General features: G+C 38.5%; 1 protein-coding gene across 50 annotated transcripts in view; it reads left to right on the top strand.

The window, feature by feature from the left end:
* Positions 1-14344, top strand: part of LOC129747198 (zinc finger protein 585A-like) — a 62351-nt gene that overhangs the window by 6474 nt on the left and 41533 nt on the right. For 43 of the 50 annotated variants that reach the window (XM_055741284.1, XM_055741268.1, XM_055741254.1 and 40 more), the window contains exons 2-13: positions 2084-2213; positions 2536-2686; positions 2903-3221; positions 3349-3437; positions 3511-3943; positions 9975-10164; positions 11043-11126; positions 11292-11375; positions 11560-11643; positions 12419-12502; positions 13023-13106; positions 13820-13903. In XM_055741284.1, coding sequence (XP_055597259.1) covers positions 2903-3221; positions 3349-3437; positions 3511-3943; positions 9975-10164; positions 11043-11126; positions 11292-11375; positions 11560-11643; positions 12419-12502; positions 13023-13106; positions 13820-13903 — 1535 coding nt within the window. In that variant the 5' untranslated portion in view covers positions 2084-2213; positions 2536-2686. Of the gene's footprint in view, positions 1-2083; positions 2214-2535; positions 2759-2902; positions 3222-3348; positions 3438-3510; positions 3944-9974; positions 10165-11042; positions 11127-11291; positions 11376-11559; positions 11644-12418; positions 12503-13022; positions 13107-13819; positions 13904-14344 lie in introns of all 50 variants that reach the window. The other 7 variants (XM_055741266.1, XM_055741258.1, XM_055741247.1 and 4 more) reach the window with 6 other exon arrangements.

Here is a 14344-nt window from a genome sequence, read left to right as displayed (position 1 = left end):
AGTTATTTTGAAAGTCAAGCTTCAGAAAACAGCGAAAGTAATCAAAACTAGCCTTGATTTGAAAAAAAAGATGGTTCATAGTATGCATTATAGATGGCGCACGTGTTGCCCAAGAACCAAAGTCGAAAAATTTCTCCATTGGACGCAATCTCAAAAACTACTTGACAGAATATCATAAAAATTTGCATATGTAAACACTACATTATCAGGTAACTTCGCTGGAAATTTCATCAATCATTTTCCGTGCATTCAGAAGGTTTTCACAAAACAGAGTGTTACATTTTTTTCGAATAAATTCCATAGTCAATAGTTTTTTTTTGTAATCGAGCGATTTTGCATATTCTAGTTTCTTCTTCTTCTTATCACCTCGGATAAGCAGGGTTCTTCTGCATTTACTTGTTTTCGTTTATCAGTCAGAATAGTCTGTCATTATATCAAATGAATAATAGCAGTCCAAACCACCTTCAGTGGACGGTCTCGTCTCCCACACCTAGTTAGGTTAGTAGTTGCAAACAGCCAGTCGATCGGTACCAGCATTGCTATGCAGCCAGTCAATCAGCCAGCCGCACCGAGGCTGCTCCCTCATCATGCTCCCTCATGCAGGTTGGCTAATTTGTTTTCGTTCCATCTCATTCACACATTCGCGCAGTAGAAATATATTGCGTTTTGCATCACCAGCAGAATTTCTCAGCTCACCTTACTTCGACCGTCGACAGTGTCTCCGTCGTCTGATGTTGAGCATAGACCATTTCTCCGCTCGGGCGCAATTCTTAAAAGTGGCTGGGGTTTTTTTTTCGTTGTCAAAGTCGACGAAGCATGCTGCGTGGAGACAAATTCTGATGGTAGGGTTCTGGAAAACATTTGGGACGGTAGAGTCAGCAGCACCGCCACCACCATTACCAGCACAACTCCAAAACCATATAAAATTGTAATAAAAGTTAGTCAGCGACACGGGTGGGAGGTCTGAGCCTGAGCTCAAGGAAGCCAACACGACAAGCGAGGCAGAGTCAGACCAGCCAGACTGCTGTAGAAAGCGCGCGCCGTACCCTTTTCTGCGTTTCTCGTCGTCTGGTGTTTTTTTTTTTTTTTTTGTTCGAAACAGCTCTTCCCTTCTCTCGGACCCGCGTTTTTGATCCCATCCAGTCATCGCCGGCCAGGCAGGGGGATACGCCTCGGTGGGTCGCGTCGATTGTGTGTGGGCAGCAGCAGCTCCTTTGGGTTTGCGTGTCTCGTTATGTGAGTTTGTGTGGACGCCAAAGACGACGCGCGGTTGGGAAACGCGCCTTTTCCCGTGCTGCTTCGCGGCGCGCATTTTATATTTACTCGGGAGAGGGAAGATTCGTTTTTTTTCTTTCGTTTTGGTGTGTTAGGAATGTATTTTTTCATTTTAAACATTGGCGCGGAGAACTGGTTCGCGCTTTTTGACTTTCCGTCTCGTATCGATGGTCGTCGTCTAGGTTTTGAAAAAGCAGCGGGCAGACGAGGGTGAGCACACAAACAGCTGCAGCGCGTACTGCTCACGAGCACCACGGTGTTGTACATAAATCTCATGTGTGAGAGTTTTGTCTGGTCAACTCTAAACCAGTTTGGTGGGCCAGGAGAGGTTAAAAACCTCTAGCAACATTGTAGTCAATCGTGATGTGATGTGATCAGCCAGCACCTCCTCGCAGCAGAAGAATAATCGTGGTCATGAGATGAGGAGAGTATGTATGCCATCCTGTTTTTTTAGCAGGCTGAAGCATAAACAAGAAGAATACATTCCCGCTGGGGGTAGCGCAATTGTTAAGCGATCCTCAACAGACCAAAGCCACTGCTCTGCCGAGTGAGGAAAGAGGATTATTTTGCTTTAAATTCCTCTTTGATTTCCAATTCTACAGCAGCAGCAGGTTGTGTGTTGCTGCTGCTGCAAGTGACCAAGATTCTCCTTTCTCTGTTTTATTTTTATCTATTCATTTTAGAGCGTGTAGTTGTTGTTCGTGTCGAACACATTTTTTAGTTCAGATTTTTCTCATTTGTGTTTTGTTTCCTTTGCCGGTCAACTAATGCATCGTTTATCACTTTCTTCTTTTTAAAACAATTTCAGATGTCAGTCATAATTGGAAGATAGAAAAATAGCTCCTTCTGTTACACTCACACAAAAAAACGAACACAAACTGTGTTTTTTAAATCGATTACTGTCATACAATCCTCTTTTTTGTTGATTAATTATAAAGGTAAGCTGTTGTTTGTTTCATTTCTATTTTCACGTTGGCCATGGCAGCTGATGCGACTTTTTACCATTTGTTTTGATTTGATCACTGAGTATTTTCTACAAAACTTTTGTTTTAAGTCTGTTTAAGAAGTTACTAACTGAATTTGAGCTCAAAATTCAAACTTTTTGAGTTGGAAGTATTCCAATCGAGGATAAGAAATCATAAGCTTTCGTCTATAAAAGCAATCTCAGAAAGGCGCAACAGCTGTTTTGAGCAATCTTACTAACATGTCAGTGTGACATTATTTCTGATGATTCCTCTCGTTTTCGTTCATAACTTGTAGCTAAGTATACACACACACACTTGCCAGTGCAGCAAGTAACGTGTTGCTTTCCGTGTATCGAATGTGGACCTTGCAATTTCAAAGTTGGAATAATATCGAGTTACCATAAGTCAGCCGCTCTCCAAGCACCGACCGGGCCTAATCATCAGAAGTAATAACACCCACAACCAAACTAAGTCTCGCCTGTAACAATCGTACCCAAACTAATAGTAGAACTAACCATGTTAGCCTCGTAGTATAACTTTAGAAAAAAAAAAAATACAGAGCAAGCACCTGCATTTAGAATCTCTGCCCGTCTCTGCAGCAAGTGCTTCCAGTTGGGTTCAGGGCATCCATGATCTAATCTCCTCATTCTCCCTTCTTGTAGATGAATAAGTTTTGGGTGCTGACCAATTTGATTCAAAATTCGAACGTGTATCCAATACCAAAAGCTGAGCACCATCAGCAGCCGGATCAACAGCAACATCCGGCGGCACATCAGCAGCAACAACATCAGCAACCGCCACCATCCCACCAGCAGCCTTCGTCGACTTCGTCGTCTAAGGGTGGTGGGAGCCGGCATCCTGCTAACGCAAATCACTCGATAGGCCCGGCTGCGCCGGGTATCTATCACAATCCTAGTGTTGTTCCTGGACCGACGCCTCCCAGTGCCAGTTCGGCGCCCATCGTCCCATCATCGGCCATAGGTGTGCACTAGTTTTGCTCGTAGTTTACCCTTCAAACGACGCGACGCAAGACGACCATTCATTTCTTACCATTAGCCTATATTCCTAACCCTTCTTGTATAAACTTAATTTCTACAACCAAATTTAGGATCAACGCATCTTACGAATCTCTCCGGACCTGCCGCGAGCGGTAGAGGCAGTAGTCATCCTGCACCGCCTACAGGAGCACACATACAGGTAATACCCTTAGCAACGATCTAGCCTTCGGCAGCTCCTACTTTAACCTGCCTACTATTTACTATCAATCCAGCTGAACGGCACGGTTTCGGACCACACCAAGTCACAGTATTTGGGCAACATGCAGGTTCATCCGGCCCACAGTGGTAGCGCGCATCACGCGCCTCCACCCCAGGGACCGCCGCAGCCCGCCCATCCGCCCCCGCAGCAGCCGATTCCGATCGTGAAGCCGGAGTTCAAGATGCCGCTGCCGACCCACGTGATGGATGTGCGCGGCCCGGACGGTTCGATTGTCAAAATCAACGTGCCGGAACCGCCGGACCCCAGCAAACCGAACAACGTCGAAATGTTCAAAGTCAACATCGAGGATCTCAGTCAATTTTTGTCGTACCATGAAGTCTTCGGAAAGTTACCTTCCGATATGCTAACGGGCCCGTCCGCTAGCCTAGTGCCATCATCCGCTACCAATACTACTACGGCCAGCGTCGGCCACAGTAATGGTAAATGTGAGTGTCGCAGCTTCGTAGACGGTTATGTTGTGGATTTTCCCCGGGGTGCCTATGTGGGTTTACTTGGGGATCCAGAAGGGTTTGTGTCGTTTGACAATTCTATCTTCCAGAAATTTTACTTGAAATTATAGCTAAGATATTTTTAATATACTAGTGTCCTCCACAATTCTATTTTCAGTAATTTAACTTGAATCAATAGCTAAAATATTTTTAATATTCAAGCGGACTGAACTTATATTTTAGTAGATTTATCGACCGCAGAAACGATCAAATCATTCAAATTGACGCGATTCTTATTCTTAAACGGTTGATCATTTCCAACCTAATCCCTTATTACAAGTAGTCTGGATGATATCGGAAAGATGAAAGATTTGTTTTAGATAATTTTTCTACGTACGGTTGTTTCGGATCTTCCACAGGATCTCCAAATTGAACATTCCGGTCCGAAACTCCGTCTAGAAGTTACGTTCGGGTCAATTGATAATCCAAGAGAGGATTGGTGAATATCGAGGACCTGTCTTTTTTCGAGAGAATCGTTCAAGAAAATAGTTCAAAATAAAACTGTTTTAAGAAAGCTTCCAGTGTACATATACCTTATGAAATGATCGTGTAAAACTTACCAAAATGGAATGCATATATCTAATACAACTAAATTCCGAACAATGCATTTGAAATTTCATTTGCCACAGAATATACGGTCATGATGAAGAAAACACGATATACAATTTCTGATTTGAAAAAAAACAGAGGTTTTCTTCTCTGTATATTCCAACAATTGGTCGGGGTTTGCCAAGACTGATCTAAATGCCATCAGCATTTTTTCGAGTTAATCAATTTCAATATTAAAATTTTTAAACTACATATATACGAAAATTGTAAACTAGATAATAACCCTAGCAATATATTCCAATGGATTATTTTTGTTTTTTTTTCCAGCCATGCATGAAAATTACATGAGTTTTAAAATCTGCACTTTTTCATTTTTTCTGATGGCGTTCAGTTCGGTCTGGTCGAACACAGGCGGATTGTTATGGGACAAAGTTTTCTACAAGTTTGTTCTCATTCAAAACCTATCGCAGGAAGAGTGTGTAGTGCCTTTCATGTATGACTAACTGACCTGTTGTGCTTTGCCATGAAATTATTGATAAATTTTCTTTTAATTGTCATACATTTCGAAGAAATCCTATTCTGAATTTCATAAGACACGTCTTATGAACCGCTTTTTTGAGTCCAAACTACTTTTTCATAAGAGGCCTATGAATTTCTTCCATTATCATAAGAAGTTCTTATGAAAAACGGAAGAAACTGCTGTGTGAAAATAAAATAAACACATGGATGGCCAGCAAACTGGGAAAACCAAGAAAAATCCGGAAATTGAAAATAGCACCGGGAAAACCGGGAACTTGACACCAAAACCAAAAAAACACTTTATGAAGTGGAAAAAACTTTTTCTCTATAAATCCTACGTATAGAAAAGGTTGAAGTTAATTAAGAATAAACTTTTATTCAAAATTTGACCAGGACTGATATAGAAAAATTTGATTAAAAATTTCAGGCTCAGTTATGATATTTCAAATTTAGATTTTGAATACATATTTGATTCAGAACTCAGAATTGAGAAGGTCGAATTAAGTACTTTGTGTTAGAACTTCAATCAAACATTCAGAAGTTGGACAGAAAAGGCAGATGAATTTTGAGACAAGATTCTGGAGTAAGTTTGAGATTTAAAGTTTTGAAATCGATCTCAATATTAAATTTCAAACTGTGAAAATATAACTAAGCTTGAGATTTGAAATTTAAGCTCATGATCTGGATTTATCATACTCAATTTAGAATTGAAATAAAACCAAAACTAAAAAACTGGTAATTTCAGAAATAAATTATCATACAAGTTTCATTCGAAAATCATATAAGGTACACCGGGGCAAGTGCAAACGGTTTTCACCATAGTTCAACTTTCACATGTCCTAGAAAAATATGTATATGTTCAAAAATTATCAATTATCGTTCGTTGCATCACAAAAATAGTTCTCAACAAATTCCCGTTGAAAGAGAAAAATAAAAAAATGTTGGTAAAAAGTAACGGTGCTTTTGTGAAAAAAATTCAAAATTTGCACTTGCCCCGCTTATGGGGGCAAGTGCAAACGCAATACTTTTTGAAAACTAATTCACAGATGAGTCAGTGTATCTGTCCTAAAATGAATTGAATACATGTTCCGGTACGTTTTATCAAATTTTATTAATATATTTGCTGTTTTCTTGCAATATTGATAACTTTTTGGAACTCCATTTTTGGTGACTGTTGTTTTAAGCAAAAGACCTTCATCTACTAAGGCATTACGGAACTTTGAACATCCGCTTCAGATACAACACTTCGAATGCCCCTTCTGACCATTTTAATATAATGCTGAACCATTTTGGTGATGAATTTTCTGAAATGGCTGATGTTACATGGCTTAAAGGTGCGTTTGCACTTACCCCGGTAGTGTCGTTTGCACTTGCCCCGCAGCGCGGGTTAACAAGAGCGAAAATTATTTTCACAACTTTCGAGTGTACTGAAAATTTATCATAAATTTTCTGCTTTCGTTTGAATATCGGTCTCAAACACTCACCTTTTAATGAAAATTCGGATTTGAATGCCCATTTTTGTAGCCAAAATATACAAAACAAAAACACACTGTTCATGTCTATTACGTACTTGAATTCGTGTGTGGTCAAACAGTGCCGTGTTTTAAGTGAAAAATTTAAAGAAAGTTTAGTTTATCTATGTCAGATTGTTTGTTTGGGTCTAAACAACAATTTCTAGAAGAAGAAATATTTTTTACATTTTTGGTAACAGAGAAAAGTTCAACGTTTGCACTTGCCCCGAGTTTGCACTTGCCCCGGTGTACCTTATCCATATTCATAATAAAAAAATGCTATTTATGCAATAAATACTAATCTAAATTTTCTAAATTTAAAGCTATTACATTTTGAAAATAATATAGATCAGAATTTAAATACCAAATTGGTATTTCAGAATTTGAGTTCAACTTTTCAAATCCAAGTAAAGAAGTAAAATACATTAGCAGCTGAAAATATGCTTGTTTATTTATCTTAATATATGTACTGATTTATCAAAATTATTTCAAATTTTCAAATTTGATTCATTCTACCGATTTTTATAAATTTTATTTTTTGAGATTTTTGCGATTGATGAACCCCTTTTCAAATGCCCATTTATAACTTTATAACCTTCCAAGTGAAATCAAATAATTGCACTCAAATTCAACCAGATTTTGAATAGCGAACTTCAACATGAGAAATCTGAAAAAAGCTGTATCATGAAGTATTCGGCAAAATGTATAATTTTCTAGCCCTTTTGATGTTGCAGCTTTCATTTTAAGACATCGTCAGGGGCTATACTAAGGTGACCAGAATTTTTTCAGCACGTATCTGGGCCGGACAAACCGGGCTATTTTTATCTAAAAACCTGGAAAAATCCGGGCATTTGATTTCAAAATGGTCGACCAAAATCCTAGCAATATCCGGGCAAATTTGGTAAAAACCTAGCAATTAATAATCAAAAATCAAGAAAAAAAAATTTGTTTTTCACCTATATTTTTCAGCACATTTTAAATCTTATTTTAGGCTTTCAAAAAACCTTTCATGATTATTGCTATAAAACTTGCTCAGAAAATCTCGTTTAGGACGCATAGATAAAAAAAATTATATCACATTTTTTTTTCATTTGGGTGAGATTTGTGATTGAAAATGAGAATAAATCCGGGCAAAATCCGGGCTTTTCCAATGAAATCCGGGCAACCGAGCCGGATCGGACTTTTTCCAAATTTTATATGAAATATCCGGGCAAACCCGGATAAAACCGTTCAATCTGGCAACCTTGGGCTATAAGTTACTTTTAGAGTTATGGAACAAATAATCAATCTCTCAGAGAGTTTGAGATCCAGAACGTCAAATAAGAAGTACCGCATGATATCATAATGTGGTTTTGAAATGAAGCAATGCGGAACTTCAAAATTCCGAAGTTAACGTCCAAAAAGTTCAAATTTTAAAAATAAGAAGTTTCCGTTAAAACAGTTGTCAAAATTGTAAAAATTTGATGTGTTGACGAAGGAGACAATTTTCGTTTAACAATACTGGATTTATTTTCTCACCTTTCTACATTCCAACATTTAAATTCTTTATTATCGATACGAAATCCAACAAGACTAACCACAACTTTCGCAGTTGTGAATAACTTTCGAATTACAAAATTTATTCACTAAAAATTTCAATTTTCACACACTTTCACGTACAAATATTAGAAATTGGCGATTTGTTCGGTCAATAAATCTTGTAAAACAGTGTATTCTGAAATCGTGAAAAACATAAAATCTTACAAGGGAAAACTGGGAATTCAAAAATGGAGACCTACTGGCAACGCACAAGATTCTTTATCATCTGAAGCAGTTCAGAAAAAAATAATATATTTAAAGTATTTGTGACATTGATCTTCTCAATGGTAAGTTTTCTTAAGCAAATTCTATAATTTTTGTGATTGTCAAAAATATTCGGGAAATCACTTTGAATTTCCGAAATTTTTGCCCACACTTTAGCTTACTGGCTGACAAAAAGGGAAAGGCCCAGAGGCCGAAACCGGTAGCGGTATTTCCCAAGATTTTCCCGTACATCCGCCAGCAACTCACGTGCCTGCTGATTCTGTGAATAAATTTCAAATCCAAAGACGAGGATAGCGAACAAATCACTCTTTTACCTTTGTTTTTTTTGGACAAATTGAACCGGAATCAAATTGCTGCTGATGGTCATGATTCTGAAAAAAAGATTAATAAAAATTGATGAAATTAAATATTCGGTACTCAAATTACCAAAGTTTCTGAAAAAATAAACCATACTTTTGTGACATTTCCTGTTTTTTAAAAAAAATATGAAATTGAAATGTTTTTATGAATTTATAAGAACAAAACAAAACCTTTTCATTCAAAAAGGCGCTCATACAGAAACTTCATTTCAGTCATAAGATAATCTTATGAATTTCATTAATTTTCCTTATGGCACCAGTTTATAAGAGAGTCTTATAACATACATAATAGTATTTTTCTTAGTGTATATTTGTCCAACATTTGAAATTTAATTTGAAATTTTTCTGATGCTTTGTTTTTTTTATTTCCCCAACTTGAAGAAGTTAGGTGTCTCAAATGATTATAGAAGCATTTCTCATATCCAAATACCATGTTATGCCAAATTCTGTTCGAATTGCTCGATTCGTTCTCGAGTTGTTCTAAAAATTGCATCGGTGTCCCTTTCCTATTTCCCAACTCGAAAGAGGGAGGGTGGCAAATATTCTCATAGAAACGTTCCCGAAATTTGGTTGAATTTGCTTGAACAGTTCTTGAGCTATGTAAACATGTTTCCTTTATTTGGAAGGACCCTCTCCCCTTTTAGTGATAAAAATATCGATATCACTTATTTCGGTAGTGTTTAAAACCACCAATTAAAACGAAAGAAATCAACATTTAAAAGTTACGATTTTCTGTTAGTTTGGGATTAAACTTTCTTCAATATATCCTGTATTCAATAGTGCTGATCCTATAAAATTTCATTTAAAAATTCAACTGGTTGCCTGATTACCGGCATTAAGGTAAAAGTGTTATACTTAAATATATGGATGATAAGCCTATACAAAAAAGATGGTATTTCGTTTAATGTATACCGTATGATCTGGCGAACGTGGGGTGCCCGAGAAATTGGATTGGATTGGATTTTTGGCATCATGCCCCTTAAAAATGCTCTCCTGTATGAGGCTTTTAATGACATTTTAATAGAAAAATAACAAAAGTTTTCGTATAGTAATTGTGAACTTAACTTCCAGAATTTTTTTTAATAATACTTCCCTAAAACAAACGACATAAACCTCCTAGTTCCAAGAAAATTGCCAGTCGCACGCACCCGAATGGCCCCCGGGGTAACCGATAACCAATACACAAAACACGATCCTATTCCCTCCCTTCCCTGTTACTACTTTCAGTAAACTACATCCGTCAGCAGCAGCAACCTCAGGGCGAATCGCCATTCAAGTGCAGTTACTGTGCGAAAAGCTTTACCCGGAAGGAGCACCTGACGAATCACGTGCGGCAGCACACCGGCGAGTCGCCCTACCGATGTCCGTACTGTGGAAAAACGTTCACCCGCAAGGAGCACCTCACCAATCACGTCAGGTGAGTATTTCCGTTTCCGTGTCCTCCCTTTAGGGAATTTCGAAGCGAACTCTTTCTCTAACAATTATGTTTAGAAAGTCCTAAGTGTCGCAAAACATAAAATTTTTGACACATCTAAAAATACAGAAGGAGCATTCTGTCTTCTTTGATTGATATCGAAGTTGTTTTTGTTTTGTCTGCTTTGAGTTGTGTTTGTTTTGGGTTTGCTTTTGATTTGATTTTATTTCATACAAAAATATCTACAATTTGGTATAGAAAATATACTTCTAAAACTTGGGGAGTGGTTTCTTACGAATACATCTGGGGGCATCGTTTCCGTTTGAGTGATCGATGCGGGACCTGCGGGAGATGAATTTGGGACATAACGGATCGGTAAGACCGAAGTTTCCACCTTTCGACCATTTTTCCGACTTTGGTTAAGGTCGTCGATGATGAGCCTTCGTCATCGGCTGCTGTATCCAGAACTTTCATAATTCGGTTGAACGTTTTGTTCCGAGTTTGGGTTCGAAGTGGTGCCGCTTGAGCTTGTCGGTAATATTTATCCCGCTCGGTAGACGATAGTTGGGCCCAGTCTTGGGCGGCCTTACGAATGGCTACGCTTCCGCGTTGTCCCTTCCGGTGGTAGCTTCTCGTGAAATTTATAAACGGATTCCGGGTTAAATTGTTGAAGTTCAGCAGTGATGTAGCCTCGCTGGGATTAAAACGGGATGTCGAGGGTTTCTGGTAGTTGGGTGCCATTTTGTTGCCGACTCCTCAACCGAAACAAATGCAACTGTCAAAAGCAGACAAAGCAAATTTGATCTTTTCTTCGATCGATACTCCACGCCAACTTGGATCAACTTAACTGACAATTTTTATTTCTTTTTTTTCCTGGACAGATTGCACACGGGTGAAACTCCGTACCAGTGCACCTATTGCGGGAAGAAATTTACCCGAAAAGAGCACCTTACCAATCATGTCAGGTGAGCTGATCGTTTTTTAGTGTTTGATTTTCGAATTCATGTCCGGACTCCGTCCTCTTGTAAAGGGATAGGATCCGTTAGAATGTTTAGTCAACTTTCCGAATCACTAACAATCCTTTCTCCACTGTGATTTTCCGGTGAATGCCATATTTCGGATGCCAACAGGTTACACACCGGCGAAACTCCGTTCCAGTGCACTTATTGCGAGAAGAAGTTTACGCGAAAAGAGCATTTGACAAATCATACGAGGTGAGCAGCTAGTGTTTTGTTGTGGTGTTTTTCTTAGATTTAAGCACTCTATGTGTCGCATATTCCTATTCGATATTGGTGCCAGACTTACTCGGATCTTTCCTGGGCCCGTTTCAGGGACCAGGCACAAGTGATTGACCTACAAATGCCTTTGAGACGCTAATGCAAGTCCTTCTTCCAACAGGTTACACACCGGCGAAACACCTTTCCAGTGCTCGTACTGTCAGAAGAAATTCACCCGCAAAGAGCATTTAACGAATCATGTCAGGTGAGCGTCGGGTTTTCCGAATTTTTTCTCTACTGTAGTGTAACAATTTTCGAACTTTTTTCCAAAACGAAAGTCAAAATTTTGCAATCATATAACGGAAAAGATTACACCAACTATTTTCGGATTTTATATTTTTCAAGTAGCAGTTGATAAACAAGTTCTTCTTTGATATAATTTGTTTCTAGTAGTTAGATCTGTTGGCATTGGGAAAATTGTAACCTGGCTTTGGGTGTCAGTGCTCTTCTGACAATCCACTTGCGATGGAAACGGATTTTCTCGCTGCGATGCGCGTTTGTTTGCGAGTGAAGAGTTTTTTTTTGATAATTGCACCAGTTCTAGGTCTATTCGATCCGATACTGCCGCTGTTCGGTTTAAAATAGTACGTTTTCTTTTGAAACTGTAGAACTTTGCTCATACAAATGTAACAAACGACTTAAATTTAGTGTTTATTGTACAATTCTTAAGAAACTTGTAGCGAATCTTTGATACGAATGTATTGAAAGACTAAAACACTTGAAGCTGGGTTAGAGTTTTCCTTCTACCAAAAACCAAGGAAGAGAGAGTAACGTGAAAGTTAAAACGCTTTTGGCCAGCCCAATTCGTCCTGTTCTTGTTGAAGGTTAGGCAAAAAGTTGGTTTTTTTCTTCAAAAAGATACATCTAACGCGACTGCAGCATACGCGTATATTTGCCGCACCCAACAAAAAAAAATACACAAAGAACGTGAAGGCAGTTTAACTCATTCGGAACCCACATTTTCTGAACTCTTTCGACAGATTACATACTGGAGAAACCCCATTTCAGTGTACCTATTGCGAAAAGAAATTCACGCGCAAAGAGCATTTAACGAATCATGTCAGGTGAGCGTCGTCCATGAATACAATTTGTTTGGTATTGGGAAAATTGTAACCTGGCTCTACGGAGAGAGGAACTCAAACTCCCCGATAACTTTTTTTAAACTTTAAAACTTCTTCTTTTAAAGGTTGTTTTGGTATGGAAAACAAATTTCTAGACACAGACACAAGATCGGTGTCATTAAGAACAATGGAAAAGAAAAAAAATCGCCTTAAAAGGAGTCGAGAAGCAAACAAAACAACATTACCATATTCGATGAAAGAGGGGGGAATTCGACAATCACTTGTATTTCATTCGTATTTCGTTTTCATTTTGTGTTGTTGTGTAGAGTTTTCGTTTGCGTTTTAAGCTTGTGTTTCTTTACTTCCATTCCATTGAGGGAGGATAGCGTTTTAGAAAAAAAGAATCATCGTCTCAAATGAAGTACGATCTTGTGGCAGGCTCTCAAAGCTGGGTTAAAGTTTTCCTCCGTATTGGAACGTGATTAATCATTTCGTCCCCATTTTCTTTTGATCCAACCTGTAGAATACACACTGGCGAGACTCCGTACCGGTGCACGTATTGTGAGAAGAAATTTACCAGAAAAGAGCGTTTGACGTATCACATAAGGTGAGAAGTACGCTCCTCGATCGTCCGTCGTCTCGTTGTCGTCCTTGCACGCACGAACGCACGCACGCACACAAATCGTGTAGAGTCGAGAGTTCGTGATTGGCGCAAATCAAAATCCTAAATTTTCGGCATACCCACAACAAAGCTTTCTCTGACGAAAAATTGGAAAATTACGACCACCAGCGAAATTCAAAATTTGTCCACCCACCCATTTGGCTCAAACATCTTTGGCATGAAAAAATCCTTCCACTCAACCCCCCATTTTCGGCTAAACAAAAATCAAAATTTTGTCCTCACCACGGAAAAATTATTCAAAATTGGCTCATCGACTGGTTCAAAATTTTCCGGCTTTTTCCTCTGGAGCAGAGCTTTTTCAAAATTCACAATTTCGGCATACTAAAAAAAAGTAAGTGTAAGCGGAAAAGATACCGTTCGTTTTGGCAAAAAATACACAAAAACACACACGTTCGACACATGATCTGTTGCGGAAACGAGAAAGGAGATTTTATTGTTAAGTTGTTACTATTTTATTGAATTATCCTGTGGAGCATTAATTTGCACCGAGCAGTAGAATCATCGAAATCAGTATACCTCCATGCAACACACCTTCATGAACGATTTTGTTTCTCTTTCTCTTTTTTCTCTTTCCCGATTGTGATGATGATGGTGGATTTTTGGGGGTGTTCTCCATCGACCGCCTTCGAATGAAACAGATGGCACACCGGAGAGACTCCTTATCATTGCACATATTGCGAGAAAAAATTCGCACGAAAAGAACATTTAACGAACCATGTCAGGTGAGAGCGTTGCAATCCATTTCGTCCATCATAACGAACTTTCTTTTAACTGTTTTTGTTTTCCTTCATAAGTATATCTAGATGCACAACTCTTCAGTATCATATAATCGAGAAATAATTCATCCCTTTGTTTCGTTACCTTTGTGAATCAAAATTCCTTACTCATTGATACTCGATTGAAATAATAGCATATATCTGTCATAATTATAAATTAAAAAAAAACAATTCAAGTAGTACAATCCTAGCTCCAATCGAATGGTGCTGCACGATCGTTTTAATTCAAAGACAGAGCAAAAAAAAAAATCAACAATCAGAAAGTCAGTCCTGAGTGAAATTTTTCTTTTATTGAAATCCTTTCGGCTTCGCCAAGTCGTGTTGTGTTGTTGTATGAGAATGCACATAAATGCAAATAACATTTTTTAGTGGCAACGATTGGCGCTT

The sequence above is a fragment of the Uranotaenia lowii genome, chromosome 2 (assembly GCF_029784155.1).
Source record: "Uranotaenia lowii strain MFRU-FL chromosome 2, ASM2978415v1, whole genome shotgun sequence".
NCBI lineage: Eukaryota > Metazoa > Arthropoda > Insecta > Diptera > Culicidae > Uranotaenia > Uranotaenia lowii.
This window is presented reverse-complemented; position numbering and strand designations above follow the sequence as displayed.